Raw genomic sequence first — 19,903 nt, 5'->3', positions numbered from 1 at the left:
CTCCATTTTATGGTGGTCGTTTTTTTACAAAATCTAACCGCTTTATACAAGCAGGCAGTAAAATGCTGACAGGTGAGAGCACATTAATATCAAATAGATAAAGTAGTAAAATGACTGGCGAGTAAAAATAAATAAGCTAATCAAAATAATGAGGAGGTAAATAAGGTGAATTTAGACATTTTGATGCTGTGACAATTTTTACTGAGTTTCATCATCATGAGACATTTCTTCATTTTAATCAGGTAATTTCTCTCCTTTGATACTAGGAGCGCATTTGTGGTTTTTTCTTCTACCATCAACCAATCACAGCTTTTAAAAGACAGCGTCACACCTAGCAACAGGGTCAACCACACCTCCTCACTAACATAAAAATGTCCTTCATTTCCTCTCAGAGTGGCTCTCAGCAGCATCTGAATCACTCTTAAGATAAAACTCCTAGGTAGAAATTTTTAGACTAAGCTAGGAGCTCTGAGAGGCCTCTGAAGATCTTTCTACTAACAGGCACAAATTTATTTATTTTTTGTTTAACACTTGTTGGTCGCCTATAAGGCCAATCAGGCTTAAATACATCCAATTTCAAACACCAACGGTTTTCCCTATGCCTCTCAATGTTGTTTTTTTTAATTAATTTTGTGGGGGTTGTTTTTGTACCCATTTTCATTGTTTTTTGCTAGTTAAAATGTGCTTTAAAAAGCTCTTTTATTTATTTATATATATATATATATATATATATATATATATATATATATATATATATATATATATTCCTTTGGGGAGTTCAAGGCATTTGAATATTACCTGTCGTTGATTTGTCCACCACACAATTCATGGCTCAGACCAATAAGTGTTGACTTCTCTAATTGGGGTGTTTGCAAGGAAATTCTCCTTTGACCTCCGGCTTATCTGGATGATTTAGATCCAACAAAAAGCTTTACTCTGACTCTAAAAATTAAAAAAGAAAAGTAATAACTTCATATCATCCATCAATATCAGTTGAGGAACAATTTCCTATTTTTAGAGACATAAGTGATGCTAAGAAAATAGCAAGTCTTCCATGTTAATATTTTTCAAAACAGTCACTCTTGTGAATTTTGCTCTGTCAATGTACCCGCTGCCCATTTTGTCTTGAAGTTTTGTTTTTGAACAGGGATTGGTGGTCTCCAACAGAAAATCCCGTCTTTTATACTTGTAACAGTTTGACACATATTAGCTGATGAAGAAATCACAGTCTTCTTAAAACCTCATTCAGTCTAGGGGGTCTGCTCGACACGGTCGCTTTCGCAGTGGCCGGTTTTATGAGCAAAGACATACCACTGAAGTCTATTCTCTGTGTTTGTGTTCAATTAAAGGGGAGCATTCTCTGTGGTCAGGAGGTGTGTGAAGATCTCCTCCGGACAGGAGTATGCCGCTAAAATCATCAACACCAAGAAGCTTTCTGCTAGAGGTAAGAAGCAAAGACACCCATGTGAGAACATAAATGAGAACACAATTTGCATGAAGACCAGAAACACTTCCTGCTTGTCACTCAGTTAAATGTTGATAGGCTCTGAGTGACGCTGCCTCTCAGAGAAGGCTTCAGGTTAGTGTGTATGCGCGGGGTATTTTAATGTCACTGGGAGACGGATAGACAATTGGACGCGCAGGCGGGGGAAAACGCCCACCTTGAGTTTGAATGGTTACTTTTTTCGGTTTGCTGAAGGAAGCGATGAGCGGATCAAATAATATGTCATCCCGTATTTGTTCATTTGCGCTTTTGGTGTGTGGTTTCGCTTCCTGTTTGTGTTATTCATATTCGTTCTTTCGCTTTTATGCAAATGTTAGTCGCACACAAGCCCGTGTGTGCATGTGTGCATGTGCTCTGTATTGATTCAGGGCTCTCGCTGGTCTTGTCGTCCCAGGGGCAGATCTCTTGCGAAGCCGACCCAGTTCTTTCACATCCGTCATTGTAATTGTAGCCGCTGGCCTGGTTGCCTCAAGCTTGGGACACACACACACATATACTCATATTCATACTCAAGCTCATAAAGACACACTCAGACGTGCACGCTCAAGCACAGCCGTGACCCAGCCTATTTGTGAATACTAACCGGTGGTGTGTTGTGCCTCTAAGGTTTCCTTTCTTTTCTGTCATGGTCCACTTTTGCCAACTCTTCATTGTTTGCACAAAACAGGGACTGGTACCAGAACACTTAAACAACTAGAACTCTTTTCATACTAATATAGTCCTCAGTTTTTTATGACCAAAAAGGAAGCCCTTGCTGAAGAAGATGCCACAGTTGGTTGACCAGACTTTTAAAGGTCTTCATGTTTCCCGCTGGTTTAGGTTTGAGTCCTGGCAGTGGTTGCATGTCACCTTAATTCTGACCCATCCCCCTTTGTTCCATCTTCCTTTCATACGGTCAGATAAAAGCAAAACAGAAAAGGAATGGAATAAACAATATGTTATGTAATTTGATTGGACTTCCCATGTATCCATTGTCTCCCGGTTATCCGACATCAGATTGCGGGGCCAATGGGTCCAGTAGAGAAACCCAAACATTCGCCATTCCTCTCTGCAACGACATCCTCCATCTCATTCTGGAGGACCCCAAGGCATTCCCAGGCCAGACAGGATACATTCCCTGGGGTCTCCTCCCATTGGGACGTGCCCGGAAAACTCCAAAGGAAGATGTCCAAGGAGCATCCTGATCAGACGTCCAAACCACCTCTTTATCATTGCAACTTTGTACATTGCAATGAAATTCCCATCACTTAGGGAGCAGCGGCGTGCCACTGTGTGGCACACAGGAAGGATTCTTGGGCCAATGGTCTCTCTCAGGGACACCTTGCGGTGTTCCCCCGATGCAAGTGCCCTGCTCTAATCACTAGGCCACCACTTGGTGTACCAGGAACTTCTATGTTACACTTAACTCCAGGATTTCTACACAGTCTTGAAAAATATGGCCAAAAACGACACTGTGTATGGTTACCATTTGTGGCTGCAGACTTTTATCCCCATTTTCTTTTCTACCATAATCTAAAAATAAAACAAAACCAAAGTAACTTTTGAATCGGATGGCGATTTCAGAACCACACAATGAGTGTTATGTTCACCGTGACAGTCAGGGATAACCTGTAACTGCAATATGAATATGTAACCTATTAGTTCAGGAATTCATGTTTTGATATGTATGAGACTATAAAACGAGCTTGAATTATTGTTTTCTTAACATAAAAAGATTGAAGCCCGAATTAGATCAAACATGATTGAGAATCTTGTTATTCACAAGAAAAACAAGCAAAATATTTCATTTTCTTGAGATAATGACACTCCAAGAATGCATAATAATAAAAGTAATAAAGTGCAATACGAAAAGGTACAAACAATGTTATGTCCCTGTTAGTGTCACCCTCAATAATAAATTGCATTTGATCTCTGCTGGCTGTGAAACCAATTGCCTCTTGGGGATAATAAAGTTTATCTTGATAACAAAGTTCAAGCCAATCGTATCTTGAGATAATGATATTATATACTATTATGACAAAATGAGCTTGGGATCTTATATCAAGATAATGGGACAATGACATTGATATTAAGAAAGCATGCTTGAGTTGTAATTACCTTGAGATGGATAATAGAAAATGAGCTTGAGATACTGTTTCTTCACATAAAGATATAATTGAACCTTCAGTAAAATAAGTTCAGAAACTTTTTATTGTCCAAAACAAGATAATGAAATGGGTACCGTAATGAAAACAAGCTTGAATTTCATCATATGACGAAAACTAGTTGTTAAATCTAATTTTCGCAACAGCGTTTTACAATAATTGTGTCCTATTGGACTCTGCCTATTATATTACCCAATTAACACTTTCCACCTTTGTCTGCAACAATGAAACACATCCTGTTTTTGCTTTAACTCTTGCGTAACTGTGTACTTTTATTGTGCGTCAATATGTCAGTATAAACACACCTTTTCTGAGAGGCCCCAGAGGCTGCAGCACCTCTAGGCTAGAGGTATCACACCATGAAGACCAAGGAGCTCTCCAAACAAGTCCGCAACAAAGTTGTTGAGGAGTACAAGTCAGGATAGGGTTATAAAAATATACCCCAAAACTATTGATGTTCCTCTGGAACACCATCATATCTATTATCTAAAAAAATGGAAAGTTCATGGTACCAAAACAAACCTGTAAAGAGAGGGCCACCAACCAAAACTCCCATGAAGATCAGTGGGCTTCATTCAATCAGGGTTTTTTTTTTTGGATCCTTGCAAGGCAGAACAGATACAGTCTTTGAAAGGTGTTCAATCTGTTCTAACTAGACAGAGAAATGCACTGTTCTTTAGTAGAGATTGCTTACTCAAGGTAGCCTACAAGAGTGACTCCCCTAGGCCTGGCACAGTCATTTCTGTCTACTGCCATCTATGCTTCTCAACCTTGGGTCTCTCCCTGAGACTGAACAGAACTGATGTGACGCCGCCTGTCAATCAGTCTTGGAGGCTCGTAAGTAATGGACCAACCCCAACTGCATTTTACCCAACGCCTATGGGTTGGGTGAAACCCCTTTGGGTTTCTCTGAGCAAATTCAGACAGATTTCATTGGAGTGCATGTCGCAATGACAATACAGATGATTAAGAATTACAAAGAAAAGCTATCCAACGTCAAGGAGCTGGAGCAACTTGCCTTGAGGAATGGGCATAAATCCCAGTGATAAGAAGTGACAAGCTCATAGACTTATCCAAAGCCTCTTCATCATTGATGTTCATATATGCAAGTCTCTCTTTAGGAAAACAGAAACAACCTGAGGCTTAAACATGTTTTTTATATGTATTTTACCGTGTTGCTACACATTCATTCATCTGTATGTGTTTGTGTGTTGCTACCACTAGGGGGCGGTCTCAGGAGTGCCTAGAACTACCAGTTTCACACTAAAACTGACCAAACTGTTGTTCTGAAAGTCTAGCAACACCAACAGTTTGGTCAGTTTTAGTGTGAAACTGGTAGTTCTAGGTACTCCTGAGACCAAAGCCTCTTCATCATTGATGATGAAGTCTATGAGCTTGTCACTTCTTATCACTGGGATTTATGCCCATTCCTCAAGGCAAGTTGCTCCAGCTCCTTGACGTTGGATAGCTTTTCTTTGTAATTCTTAATCATCTGTATTGTCATTGCGACATGCACTCCAATATAATCTGTCTGAATTTGCTCAGAGAAACCCATAGGGGTTTCACCCAACCCATAGGCGTTGGGTAAAATGCAGTTGGGGTTGGTCCATTACTTACGAGCCTCCAAGACTGATTGACAGGCGGCGTCACATCAGTTCTGTTCTTTCTCAGAGAGAGACCCAAGGTTGAGAAGCACAGATGGCAGTAGACAGAAATGACTGCGCCAGGCCTCGGGGAGTCACTCTTGTAGGCTACCTTGAGTAAGCAATCTCTACTAAAGAACAGTGCATTTCTCTGTCTAGTTAGAACAGATTGAACACCTTTCAAAGACTGTATCTGTTCTGCCTTGCAAGGATAAAAAAAAAACCCTGATTGAATGAAGTCCACCGATCTTCATGGGAGTTTTGGTTGGTGGTCCTCTCTTTACAGCAGGGGTGTCAAACTAATTTTGGTTGAGGGGCCGCATACAGCTTAATCTGATCTCAAGAGGGCCACACGAGTAAACTCATTGCAATATTAAATAGAACTAATAAATGTGGACTTGTTGTTGATTTTTATATTAAGTTAATTTCACTTTTACACAATATATTATGAATAACCTCAGCGTTTTTAAGAAAAGTATGTGCAATTTCAACAATACTTTTACTCAGTTAAACATTTACTTGAGCATTATGCATAAGAACTGATCACATTGAAAATACAATGTTGAAAAACATTTATTCACATTTTTTGGAACTTAAAAATACTGTCCTGCATGACAAAATACATCAAACAGATAAAAATTAAGAAATGATTTGAAATTTTCCACACCTGAAGCTTAATCTGTTAATTAAAACACAGCGCCCCTCGTGGACAATATAAGAACTGCATATTTTCAATTAAACGAAGTACATGTTTTTTTCAATAATTGTTTTATCATTCTCTTCCTTTTATCTTGTCCACTTGTGAAAGTCAAATCTGATGAGCTCTTTGTGGCATCTTATTGCCACATTGCCAGACAGGACACTGGAAAAAAAAAAAAAAAAAAAAAAATAATTATAATGATAATGCATTTAGCCACAGGGCCGGACTAAATTGTTCGGAGGGCCGGATCCGGCCCGCGGGCCGTATGTTTGACACCCCTGCTCTATAGGGTAGACACATGTAAATATTCATAACATCATCACACAGTTACAGTACATTGTCAGTTGCACATTCTTTATGTAAGTATCCCATTCCGGTACATCACAGTCATCAGATCTCAGCGGATTGAGATCTGATGACTGTGGAGACCATTGGGGTACAGGGAACTCTCTGTCATTTGTGATGATTTGAGCTGTGTGAGATGCTGCATTATCCTCCTAGAAGTAGCCACCAAAAATGGCTGCACTGTGATCATAAAGGGATGGATACGGTCAGTAACAATACACAGAAGAAAATATCCCCCATACCATTAAACTGCCTCCAGGAGTTTAAACTGCGGATACAAGGCAAGATGTATTCCCACATTCATGTTGTTTACGCCAAGTCCTGTCCCTACCATATAGGTGCTGTGGCTGAAAGCTCATCAGACTGATTCTAAGCTGAGAGGCAGCCAGTATGGTCTTCTGGTGTTGTATCTCATTTGCTTCAAGATTCCACATGTTGAGCCTTCAAGCATGGTGTCTGACATAACTTGATTGTAATGAGTGGCGAGTAGTGAGCTGCTTGTTGCCTTTCTATCACCTCAAACCAGTCTGTTCATTCTAATCTGACATCAACAAGGCTACAGTGAACTACAGCTCACAAGATATTCTTTTTTTTCTGGCGGTTCTCTGTAACCCTAACAACTTCACCAAGTTTTTTTCACTGCCTCTTATCACCACTTTTACCCAGGGTCTGTAACACGAGGCTCTCTAGAGCCTCAAGGGGCTCTTTGGACCTTCCTTACTGCCTCTTTATAACGTTGGCTAAAAATTATAAAGAACCAACTGTTTTTGAAATATAGAAATAATGACAACAGTTTTTTATTTTGAATCAGTTGGAATAATTGCTTTTAATCTCCGCAATGGAATGACACAAAAGGTAATATTTGTTTAAAATAAATTTTCCTTGTCATAGGTTAAAAATATAAATGTATATGAGGGAGGGAGGGCAAAGCCCAGAGTGGCAGCTGTTCACATGCACACGTCGGCCCGGGTATGTAAACAAGAGACTGGAGAACAACACAGGGAGCTGCGTTGTGAAGTCATATCATAGTCTATTGCAAATATTACCTTTTAGTTCTTCACAACACTATTTCTTTTAGTTCTTTCTATCTAAAATACTGAAATTTCGCTTATTGCTCCTTTTTAAGCATTTTGCAAGCTGGAGAATAGATCACAACCAATTGTGTGAACTTTGCACTACATTCTGGTTCTACTCAACACATTTTTGGACTTGGAATTGGTAACGCAGATGGATTTGTTACATAAGTACATTACTAATGAGAAAATTGTGCATTGCATTTACATAGTGGTAAACCTCCATTCACGCTTCACAATTTCCCAACAGAAAAGAAAGATCCAGACAAATGTACATATGTAATAGTAAAATGTAAATGGGACTAAAACTGTAAGATTTTTGCACACAAAACTGAGGAGGCTATCGGTCTCAGGGCAGCAGCCTTGTAGGAAATAGCCAACAGAGGAAGATAGTAGAGACAGAACGTGGAATCAGCCTGACAGAAATTAGATTTTGCTCGCTGTCACTTTATCAACTTTTGTCTGTTATTACTGGACGAATCTGAGTCATTTATAAATATAGTAGATAAATTAGTGACGCTACATGCCGTCATATCACTTCACTCACGTTAATGTGTCTGAAACAACAGGAGTAACGCATTACAAAGGTAGCAGATGACAGAAATGTATCATATTGTATTAAAAACTACAACAATATATTCCTGTTTATCATCGCAGTAAGGTGCGCCGTACACCAAAGCATTTTGTCATGGTCTGATGGTACGTGTTGTCACCACATATCCTGGTGCCCTGGGGCGTCTCGAGACCGTTGACCCGTACGGTGCTTCAGAGACGCTTTGAGATGCCGAGAAGCACCGCGGCTGGTCATGAACCTAGAACCTGCTTCCAGCCCCTTCACACCTCACTGAAGAAATACCCGTCTCTCCCTCACGTAACAGTGTCGCTCTCGCCCCCCTTCCCCAACTTCTATCAGGTCACTCTTTCTTACTCCTAGTGCGGCTCGCACCTTTAGCCAAATCGGTGCTTTAAGCACTTATCGAAGCTTAACTTCAGTGTCCCAGCTCCAGACAGGGACAGTGTCCCTGCAGAGGACAGATGGTGTCCTTTGATAGTGGGTGGCGCGAAGACAAAGATTGTTCTCTTCACTGCTTTCTGCAATCTTTGAATGTTGTTTGGTAGCCAAAAGAAAGAACTGGCCCATAATGCACCGTGCAGCCCAGAATCTGCATCTCGCTTATAGAGAAAGTGTTATTTTGTTACAGCATGAAACAAATTCATAAACTCCTGCTATCCTTAAAGGAACTTTTTATTTTATGATAGTTTTGCTAATAAGTCTCAATAGTTCTTATTGATGGGTTTTATTGCAATTTTTTGTTCAGTTTGGATTCTGTAAACATATACCGTCTCATAAAACTAGACCTTTCATCTAAAACCCTTTTATGCTAATTATTGAAAGGTTAATACAGTTGTCCTGTTTTTTGTGTAAGACTCGTCAAGCTATTTCTCTCTTCCAACCATGTTGACCCTCACATGGTGCACAGTCGGTAACGGACACCTCGGCAGACGGATCAGTATCTCACCACTAGCATGGACAGATTTTCCAAAAATACCATGAAGAATAATCTCACTCCTTATGCCTGTGGGTCTGCCACAAAAAAACACACACATTAGCTCCATGCTTGTGTGTGTGTGTATTCCAAGGATTTCATACAGGGCATGCTGGCGTGTCAGATATAGTCTTAGCCACTTTATGTGATAAGCTCCAGAATTGCAACTCTGATTCCTGTCTCTCTGGCATGATCACAAGCCCCCGCCAGCACCACCACCACCAACCAGTGCAATTGCCTGCGTGTCTGTCAGTATCTATAATTTACGGAGCTTTAAGATAGGACTGGTGGCTGGAATGCAGGCAGATCAAAGCAATACGTGTGCGTCGGACGTTTCCGGTCGCGTGGACACGCATGTGCGGGGGTCTGGCTGAGGCCAGACGCTCCCTCGCAATCTGCAATCTTGATTATGCAGCATTTCATTAGGCGCAGCAGATTAGTCAGGGAACAAGAGGGGGCAAGAAAAAAAATTGGCGAGAGGGGAAGAAAATTATAAGAAGCAGAGAAAAAGGGAGACAGAGGGGTTGGCAAGGCGGTACTTGAGCTTTCCTGTTCATGCATTGAGACTCTGTCACAGCAGTTGATTTGTGCTCTCTCTTCATGCATGTGTCAGTGTCCTGTCACCGCTTCTCTGCTTGCCATCTCTTGTCACCTTATATTTGCTGGTGGAGTACTGTGCTTGTGGGGGTGTGTGATGCCATGCTGTTGCCTGTGTATGCCTGTAGTCATCTGTTTTAAGCGTCTTTAACACATATTGCATTGCACTATAAAGGAAATGGGGCCTAGGCTTGTTTGGACACAGCATTTGCAGAACCCCTGGATGTCGTTCAATCAAGATTATTTTTGAGAATTTGTCCTAGATGTCCCTCCTCTTCAAGGTCATCGTCTTCTAGCTAAGCCTTGGTCAGAATAGACTTGTGGCACTAAACAATTGTTTTCCCACCTATCACCAGATGAGATGATCTGTCGTCATTTTCAAATATTTTTTTTTTGGTAAATTCCTGTGTTTGTCTCCCACCGTTCCTCTGATTCACCTCGCTTTGTTGTGAGGTAAAAGGAGGGATTGCGGAGACATGACGATTCGAATGCCGGGGAGGGAAAGATACGGAGATTGGAGAAACAGGAGGGAAGGGGAATCACATGACTCACTGGGCACTTGAAGGCTAAAAATAAATGCTGGTCGTGCTATCATGCTGTCTGTCTCTATCTGACACACACATACGAGCGCACACACGGCTTTGAAAGAATTCCATCTTTTCAACGGAGCCATGCTTTTTTGGTTTCAGATAAAGCCTTTCATTGGGAAGTGTATCTCAGCAGACTGTAAATCTGTGTGGATATACAACATGTCTGTCGGTGTACTTTGTCTAATTTATTACCTCAACTGCTTGTTAACCTGGAAGCATTTTGTGCAAAATGTGAAAATTGTAACCGAAATGAGAATGGATTTGGTGGACAGAAGAAACATTAATGCTTGAATTTTAATTATGGAAATTTGCTGTTTAAACAGTTCTTTTTGCAGGTTTGAGAATGACATTGAGGCACCTAAAAATATAAAAACTAGGTGAAAGATTCTCACTATGTGATAGCTTTGAGTAATACAACATGGTTTCACTGTACCATGATAGAAATATATAAAATGTACAACAGGATCAAATTACTTTTTGAAGCTGTCTGATAGATTTTTTTCTTTTGGGCCGACTTGTGACGACACTGTTGCAGAAATCAATGCAACTTAAGATAAATGCATGGATGAGTTTCTCTAGATCTCGGTGGGACATCACTCCTTTAATCCTGGGAATGTTGTTCCTGTGATGGAAGGCTGACTTTATAAATGTCTTTGTGTGTCCTTGAAGGTTCAGGTCTGAGTCCATCACCACACCCAGGTGTCGGGCCTGATCGCTAGTTTGTAGTTGTAATAACTGAAGCTGCGTGCTGTCTCTAGTTCGTTCTTCTTTAGGTCCAAAGATAATAACTTCGGTTTTGTTTCTGTTCAGCTGGAGAAAGTTTTGGCACATCCATGCATTGATTTGTTCTAAGCTTCCGTTCAGTGCATGGACGGGTTCAGAGTCACCTGGTGACATCGTAATGTACAGCTGTGTATCATCTACATAGTTATGGTAACCGATATTGTTTCTTGTTATAACCTCAGCTAATGGGAGCATATAGATATTGAATAGAAGAGGTCCCAGGATTGAACCTTGGGGTACCCCACATGTGACTTTTGTCCATTCTGATGAGACGTTTCTTATTGAAACAAAGAAATCCCTGTTCTTTAGGAAGGATTTGAACCAACTGAATGCTGTACCAGAGAGTCCGGGCCTGCTCTCCAGTCACTTTAATAATATATCATGGTCAACAGTGCCAAATGCTGCATTGAGGTCCAACAGAACCAGCACTGTGGTTCTTCCACAGTGCTTAGTTTTTTCTTATATGCTGGAGAAAAATATTGTGGGTTTATTCAAGCAGCTGACTGGCAGTGTGCTGCAATGGGTGTGTTATGGACGGTGATATGTTACACTATGCTCATGAGCAACAGATAAAAAAAAGTGAGTTGTGCCTTCATTGAGGGCTTTTAGGCATGTGCATTCAGTGGAGAGTTGCCTAGACTGTTTTATTGCTTTGCAGTGAACACTTGATTTTATTGTGCCCCCAGAATTCATATATTTTCCTGCATTGTTATTGGTTGAGAGGCTACTACAGGTAGGGCTCATCCAGTGCACAGTCATGCAAGAACTGCCACCACATATAGGTAATAATTATTGAAAGGCCTGTCTATGCGTTGTTTGTAGACAGATCTAATAGGTTCTACTTGACATTGGTGTCACATTCACGTGGTTGTGTGATTTATTTTGTTATTTTGTTTTAAACTTTAAGCCACTAATTTGAAACTTATTTTAACCCTAACAAGGGCTGGGCTGGTATGAGAAGTCCCTTAAAGATCATACCTTCAATACACTGGTTCTTTACGCTTTGTAATTTGCTGAAAAGTTGACTCTTTTTTTCCCCTAACCTTTTAATTAGGACATTCGGTGTTTTCTTTCCTCTTTGTCGGAGACTTCCCAATACTTGTGGTTAATCCTTTCTCCGATTCCTGTCACTAAAAGCAAATCGATTTATAAAACTTCTAATAGTTATAGGATCTTTGAGGAAGTCTCCATTTGAAACCTCCTCCAAACCGGCTCCCTTGTCCACTCGCTATCCTGAAAGAAGACAGTTCACCTAACCTGTGCATTACCACTAGCTCTCTTTAAAAAAGAAAATCTAAAAGAGTTATTTTTTTAGGATTGGGGTTTAGTTGGGGTTTAGTTGGAGCCACTGCTGGCAACAAGGAAAGTAATAGTTGTTGAAAAGAAAATGTCCTCAAAAGGTGATGAAAATGAGAACATTATGCTCAAACAGACGCTACCACAAAATTTGTAGTACTGATTCAAAGTTTGCTGTTAACCAACATAGATTAAAAAGCTAAACCTGAAGGTAAAGTATTAATGACGGGCTAATGCTGGATTTCAGGGGACTGTTTCAACTGGAGAAATAAGCTGTATTCAGAGGATAATTTCATCTTTAGTAAAATAAAGACTCGCAACTGTGAGCTAGAAATGAAAATTGCAGCTATTACATTTAAAAATGGCTCTTTGGTGACTGACTTTGTAAGGAAAGAACCTACGGAATGACAAATGAGCCTAATAGGCTACAAGAACAGCATTCTTAATTATACATTGTGTGCTCCCTACATCTCTTTGCGTGCTGTTTGTCCTCCCTCCAGTTTCTCTCATTGTCTGGCCAGCAATTAATTTGTTCTGTTGGTGTTGCTGCTGTATGTGCATTTCATAAAGTACAGCAACAAAAAAACTATTCTGGTTTTCTACTGTTGTGTTATGTTAGTCTTATCTAAAAGGAATTAATTTAATGTGATTTAGAAACATTTTGACTTAGTTAAAAGGTAATGTTGTTTTAGACGTGTTCTAGGCATGGCATGAGATTCTCAAGGTATGATAACCTTTAGAAAAACTACCATGATGTTCTCTTGGCACGCGTGCACACACAGACAAACAAGTACATATGAAAAACTATAAGACAATTGCTTTTGCTTAAATTAGATGAGTGGAGGCTGCTTTATTTTAATAATGTTATGCATAATGTTTCTTTTGACATTGCAAAACTGATTTAAAAAAAACAGCAATAGCAGATTACGTCTTTTTGCAGGAGTGTTTGTTACAGCTTAACAAAAATCTAATGAGCTTTTATTAGATGCTTAGTTTGTCGATCTAGGCTCGGTTAAACTGAACTCTGGAGCGGTTTCAATATATATGGGAATGCCAAACGGACTGGAGGCCGCTCCAAAAGCTTCCAAAAGCAGGAAGTGGACTACAGCACAGGGCATACTGGGTAAATACAATTGTAATTAAGCAATAATACTAATGAGGTAAATCATATTGTAAATGCCCTGCTCGACGTCTGTATAAGTGTGACATCAGTCCAGTGAAGCTGTATGCGCTCCTGCTCGCACACCGCTGCTTCGTATGGAGCCGTCTCTCCCGCCTTGCGTAAAATATAACAATCTTTGTGGTCCTCTGTCTCGTCCTCCATTCATGCGGAATCCACTTTTGAATTTTGCTTGTCTGGCAAAGACAGCATGGTAATAACACGGCTAAAATCTGTTGCCATTCCATTTTGTTCACATTTTCCCAGTAAGGGAAGTGGTGCTGTGTTGCCGACCAACCCCTTTTCTTCTGCGTTTCTTGGTGCAGCGTCACCGCAGCGCCACCGCAGGCGAGGGATTGAACAGGTTGGTCAAGACAGAGGTTTGGTTCATTTGACAAAATGCAGCGTGAAAGCAAACTGCACCAGCTGAAAATTTGCAATTTAGTCCCCAGTTGAACCGAGTCTACTAGACTATAATGTGTGAAAATGACCTTACATTTCAGCTGGAATTGGGCTACAACAAAACATGGCCTCCGGATTGTTTGGAATCCTTTTTGTCAACTAAAACTCTATCAACTGATTTCATATCAGTTTTTATCTTGACTTTTGCAACTAAGGCCATTAACATGGTGGCACTGATGCATACTTTCTGTAAATGGCCCCTTTTCCACCGAAAGTCTCTGGATTTAAATACTGGGGAATTCTTTTCACCCTAGTAAAAGGAATCTTGGGTAATTTGGGTCCTTTCTGATTCCTCTGCTCTGAAAGACCAAGGAATTAAAACAATAAATCAGCCTAATGATGTATAGGGAACTTGTGAAGAAAAGTGCACTGCACCTCCTGTCCAGTGGGTGGTGGCAATACAAAACCTTTAAATGTGAATCTCATATAAGGTAAACTTCTGTTGCCCAGCAACTGTGACAACATGAAGCGCAGAGCTGTGAAGCTATAGAAATGGATCCCCCAAACTATTGCTTTTTTATTTTTTTTATTTAAATTGTATTTAAGAACTTAAATATAAGCAGATATACGTGCAGCATTCAAAACATTTTGGATTGCAAACACATTTACATTTTTCAAATAATTGCTCAACGTTATTTTTTCGAAGTCTTATTTTGCTCTGATGACACACAAGCAGGAGTTAGAGATATCACACCTCTTGGATGCACTACATTTACATTCAGATGATGGGAGACTATTTTGAGCACAGCGTCTTTTACAAGGGCTGTGTCGCCCACTATCAGCACCTATATTGTTAGTATTAATAAACTGTACATTTCACACATGCAAAATTGGTACTGTGTGTTTTTCTAGTTCTTGTGGGACATTATAAGTCTTTTTAGCTGATTCAAACTTTGTAACTGTTATAGTTAAATTACTGATGCAACAGTCAGAAGAGGATATGAAGTTGGATCTTTTATAGATGTTCCAAAAGCTTTTGACACAGGTGAACACACAATACGACTATTTAACTTACACAAGTATTGAAGCAGAGGATTCATCATGAATGACTGACCATGAATGGGAATGTGCCATGTAACGTCTCACAGGTTTGGCTACTTGGTCCGTTACTTTACAGCTACTTCTAAAATGCAGTTGAAAATCTTCTCGTTTAAACTGTCTTTTTGTTCAATGTTGTGTGTTTTATTGTTTATTTTATTTTCTATTGGCACTTCCTTTTAATAATTATTTTGTTGGTTTTCTGTACTGCACGTTGTGATGGTTTGTCTGTGAATGGAATTTTTTACTTACATTTTTTTCTATTCTGTATAAATGATTTTTGTTTATTTGCTGCTGACAGCAGCCTTTTTCTGCAGCACAGGGAAAAACTGAAAGCTGAGATTACATTTCAAAACGAATTAGACAAAATTAAACAATGATTTAATATTAACAAATTATCTATTCAGCTTGGACAAGCAAACTGTATTATTTATGAAAACTGCACATATTGTAGCTTCCTTAAAAATTGTTTTTTTTTCTTCTGACAGAGTTTGGGATTTAACTTTGGGTATAATTCAATTTATCAGTCATCAGCACTTTGATGTTAACTGTGGGATGTTAAGTGCAATATATGGAATTTGCATATTAACAACTGAAAATTATCTAGAAACTGGTTTACTTTAGGAAACAAAGATGGGGGAAAACATACATTTAGAAGTGCATTTTGATTAAACTCAATGTATGCACATATTTAAAATGTCAACATGCATGTGTTACATGTATCAAATAGTGGAACAGTTTCCATACTATAAAATGTGCATACTTTGAAATGTTTAAAAATAATTATAAAAAGGGACAAATTCCTTGAATGTTGTTTAATTTTGAATTTTTTTTCTTTGGAATTTAAGATATATGTGTATTATGTTATTTATAAGATTTGACTTTAAACCTTTTTAGGGTAGGCATTATATATGCTTTAGCTTCAGCATCTTTTCCATTTTTCATTTGTTAGATTTCTTTTGTCCTTTACTCTTTATGCTGTTGAAATAAGTGAACTTTAAACAACTTTACAATAAACATGCTTCCGATGTGAACTTTTAAAACTGTGATGATAGTATTGTATTACCTCAGTGCTGCAGATGCTCCACAGCAGTAGCAGCACACAACAGTTGGCTAACCGTTGGGCTCATAAATATTAACAAGGCACTGCTTGGCCTGATTTATGCATTCAAATCTCCGTATTTAATTACAAAAGTGTTGGTCGTCTTGTCAGGATGTCCTCAGACTATCCTCCTCAGATTAAAACTCTTTCACATATTCAGCTAATGTATGTGTCTGCATTAAGCTTGAACATCATAACAAACATTGCCGTAATGTACTCCCAGGCAAACTCTCGGAGCGGTTTTATCTTTGACACCAGCCGCCTTTGTTTCTCCTCTGAGGGGGGGAGGCTTGGGAGTTATTGGTTTCATAACTCTTCCTCTGTTGGTAACCAGCCGAGGGTGACGGTGTCTCTGCTTTTTGAACGGTTTTATTAGGGCCCCCGTGTTCTGTAAGCTGAAGAATGGCACCGCACGGAGGAAGATTTTTCCGCTGCTGCCCACTGAGGAAGTTGCACTTGCATTACTCCAGTCTTTTTAATTAAAATTCTTAATTAATTTTGAGGCCAGCAGTTTCTGCATCCTGCTGTGGTGTGTGAGGTTTCGAGTTGTCAGAGCGTAACAGTTTAGACTGATAAGATTTTGTTTCCTAAATGCTTCTATTACTGTTTCAAAGTTTGCTTCGACAGTGGGACACCCGGAGAGTGTTTCCATCCTGCTTGTAAAGTTTGGAGCAAGAAAGCATCCAAGTTAAACTAATGTACAGCGATCATCCAACATATCAAATACTGTCAGAGCTTGGAGAACGCTCTCCCAACTCCACCTGTTTTGTCAGTGCTTGATGTTTTTTTTTTTTCTCTTCTTTGTCACCAATTACAATAGGTGTTGTTGCTTTTCTTTGATGACCAGACAGATGGCTTCATCTGTCTGGTCCAATGTCTAGGCTAGTTTCCGGTATCCACCTTGGCCCTTAGAACATAGTTATTATCGAGCGGTTCGTCTTTAACTTCCAGTAAGATAGCAGAAAGTTAGTAAAGCGACTTGTTTTGATTGCATTATTGTATGTAGCAAGGTTTTTTATTATTTTTGAGAAGCTCGTTTTATTATTTAAATTGCTATTTTGTCCGATTTGACAATCACACGGTTTACAGATGTGAAGATAGCTTGTGCTTTTAACCATTGTGTCTTGAACATGCACACAGAGTGAAACAGGAACGGTCCTTTGACCGTTACATTTTTGTATCCGTTGCGAACAGACGAGGAACTCATTGGCGTTTCCAAGAAGCCGGTTTTAGAGGATTGTGCTTTAACGTGTGGTGCATTATCTTACCGCAAGTAGCCATGTGGAGATGAGTATTACCATGGTTAGAAAGTAAGCAACAATAGTCTCAGAAGCTGTGTTTAAAAAATACTCAGTACTATGGGGCTCAAAGATGTGTCCCTGCCAAGCTTCCATGTTGTTGCACTGTTTCCAGGTGTACATATAAGTGGATGAAGAGTGACCTGTTGCTTGGGTAGGTATGTGAAACCTGCACCCAAAGTGAAACAGGATTATTTCTAGCCACAGTGGTTCGGTGTCCATCTATTGTGAACAGAATGCGGAACCAAGACAAATATGGCAGAAGAAATTAAAACTAGAAGCGACCACCTAAAACGTGTTTGCTGCTTTCACTTTGTCAACAAAAAGCTTGAAATCCCCAATTTTTTTATTTTATTTCCATAATGTTGCAGCGCCGGTTTTGGAGGACTGAACATTGCAAGAGCATTTTGGTCCCAAATGAGCAGCCCTGGTTGTGTTTCTCCTGATGATGGCACTAGAAACCAAGCGCGTTGATATGTGGTGTGAGACATGAGCATATGAAGGTGTTTTTTCTTTTTGGATTTGCTCGGCTTCAAGCCGCTTGGAGATTTCAACAGCCAAATTCTATCATGAAAAGGAAGAAGCACAACGGGTAGAAAAGACAGATTCAAAATTTGGCAGTTTAAATGTTTTACTTTAGTTTAAAGCTTGTCTTTTTTTATTATATCTTACGTCTTTTTTATAGCAGATTTAAGTAACAAGACCACCAGGCTAAGAACCACTTACAGTATAAATAGTCCTAAAAGTGAGCCATGATAACATCCATATGCTTCAGTGCAGATAAAGTTCATTCAAACTTGAAACAAACTCTACTTATAGATTTGATTTGTTTGCTTAAATATATTGTAAGTGTAAGCAGGATTAAAAAACTGATTGGCCAATTTATTATTATTATTGCCTGGTTTAGTTGTAACTGTAGCCTCAGCTCTTTCTAAAATGTACAGACCTGGCTGTCCCTTACTAATAGCAATGTCGCATTCATTGTTCTTTAATTTCCCTTTTATTTGCATTCTGATGCTACCGTGTCATTAGCTGATCTGCCACTGGAGTTAACAAGCAGTTTGAAACATGGACCCAATAGGAGCAGATGAGTGGCGATGGGGGTGATTGTAAAGCATTGTTTTCAGAAAATATTAATTGTGTATCTTTTTAGCTTTGCAGGCAAAATAGTTTTGGCAAAAGTACTCTGTTATGACTAGTACGGTATACACCGGGGAAAACTGCAGGCCAGCCGGTAAATCATCTCTCAACAGGGTCAACAAACACAACTGAGGTCAAATTTATCATGGCTGATTAAGATTCACTAAACTGACCTTTCAACTTCAAGGATATGGACTAAAGCTTGGACTTGCATATAAAGAAGCATGTACGATTTGTGACAAATAGATCACTTGTGTTCTACTAACACGTCAAGAGGACAAAATGTCACAAAAAGACCGTCACAAAACTTGACAGTATACTTCCCCTTTCAAGAAGTTTGAAAGTTTTTTTTTTTTTCTTTGCAGCATGATTTTCTCTCTAGACCTATGCAGCTGTAAAATGGTATGAATTATTTCTTGTTTTTTACGTTTTTAAAGCTTAAATGTTTGAGACCACCAAACTAATTTTAGTGTCAAAGATTTATGGAGGGCTGCAGAAATGCAGAAATATTATCTTTTTTCAGAAATATATAAATGGCTCATGATGTAATCCAATGCACTTAAAATTTACCAATTAATAAAAACTTTTGAAATTATTTTATATTCATTAATGTCTTTGTTTACAATTTCCCATTTATTACTTTCCTGTGTTTTATAATTTAATTGACCTTAATATTTTTTCTCTCTATTTCCAACGTATTCTTTATTTAGGCATTTGATTTTAATTTTAGTTCAACATTTTATATATACTTATAGATATGTATGCAAAAAATAAATAAATTCATACATTCCCATACATACGGCCCCTGTTCTTACCTTTTCTCCCGAAAACATACATTTTTTTCTGTTATAGATTGTAGTTTGCTGTTCTGCTTGTCTGTCTGTTTTGAGCGTTGGAACCCAAAGTCAAATTCCTTGTTCGTAACCACAAACTTAGCAAATAAAGTTTCTTTGGATTCTGTGATAGTTGTATGCATGACAGTAGGATCATCTTTTTGGATCTGTTTTGTTGATATTATAAACAGTGTGTTATTGATCTCCTAATTTTTTTTCATGTCCCTCTCTTTTCCATTCACTTTCCTATGTCTAAGATTGATGTGGCCTCTTCTGCTTCCTAAATGTTGTATTATTGAGCATACAGGGTGTGAATTTGATCTCTAAAATACAATACACTACTGCAGTATGTGAGCCTTTAGGAAACTAAATGAGGAAGAAGCTGGCTGGTTAGTGGTCTGGACTGGAAATTCCAAAATTGTCTCATGGTGCATATGATGCAATTATTTTTAGGGGGTCAGTTTGGAAAAGCTGTCATTGCAACACTAGGAGTGAGTTAGTGAACACTAAGATTGGGGTTGCGTGTATATATTTGAATACCCAGAGAGATTCAGAACTTCATAACTAAGTTTGCTAAATGATATGGGAAACATGTTATGATCATTGCAGTGGTACGTTAGTGTGGTGGTGGTGGGGGGGGGGGGGGGGG

At 39.1% G+C, this 19,903-nt stretch overlaps 1 protein-coding gene across 1 annotated transcript in view; it reads left to right on the top strand.

Annotated features, from left to right (window-relative positions):
- Positions 1 to 19,903, top strand: part of camk2d2 (calcium/calmodulin-dependent protein kinase (CaM kinase) II delta 2) — a gene marked incomplete in the record, with an annotated part of 100,312 nt that overhangs the window by 7,037 nt on the left and 73,372 nt on the right. Inside the window, 1 exon segment of the mRNA XM_036136916.1 lies at positions 1,350 to 1,443. Coding sequence (XP_035992809.1) covers positions 1,350 to 1,443 — 94 coding nt within the window.

The sequence above is a fragment of the Fundulus heteroclitus genome, chromosome 5, assembly GCF_011125445.2.
Source record: "Fundulus heteroclitus isolate FHET01 chromosome 5, MU-UCD_Fhet_4.1, whole genome shotgun sequence".
Classification (NCBI taxonomy): Eukaryota; Metazoa; Chordata; class Actinopteri; order Cyprinodontiformes; family Fundulidae; genus Fundulus; species Fundulus heteroclitus.
The sequence above is the reverse complement of the archived record's forward strand: the minus strand, read 5'-3'. Positions and strand labels throughout refer to the sequence as shown.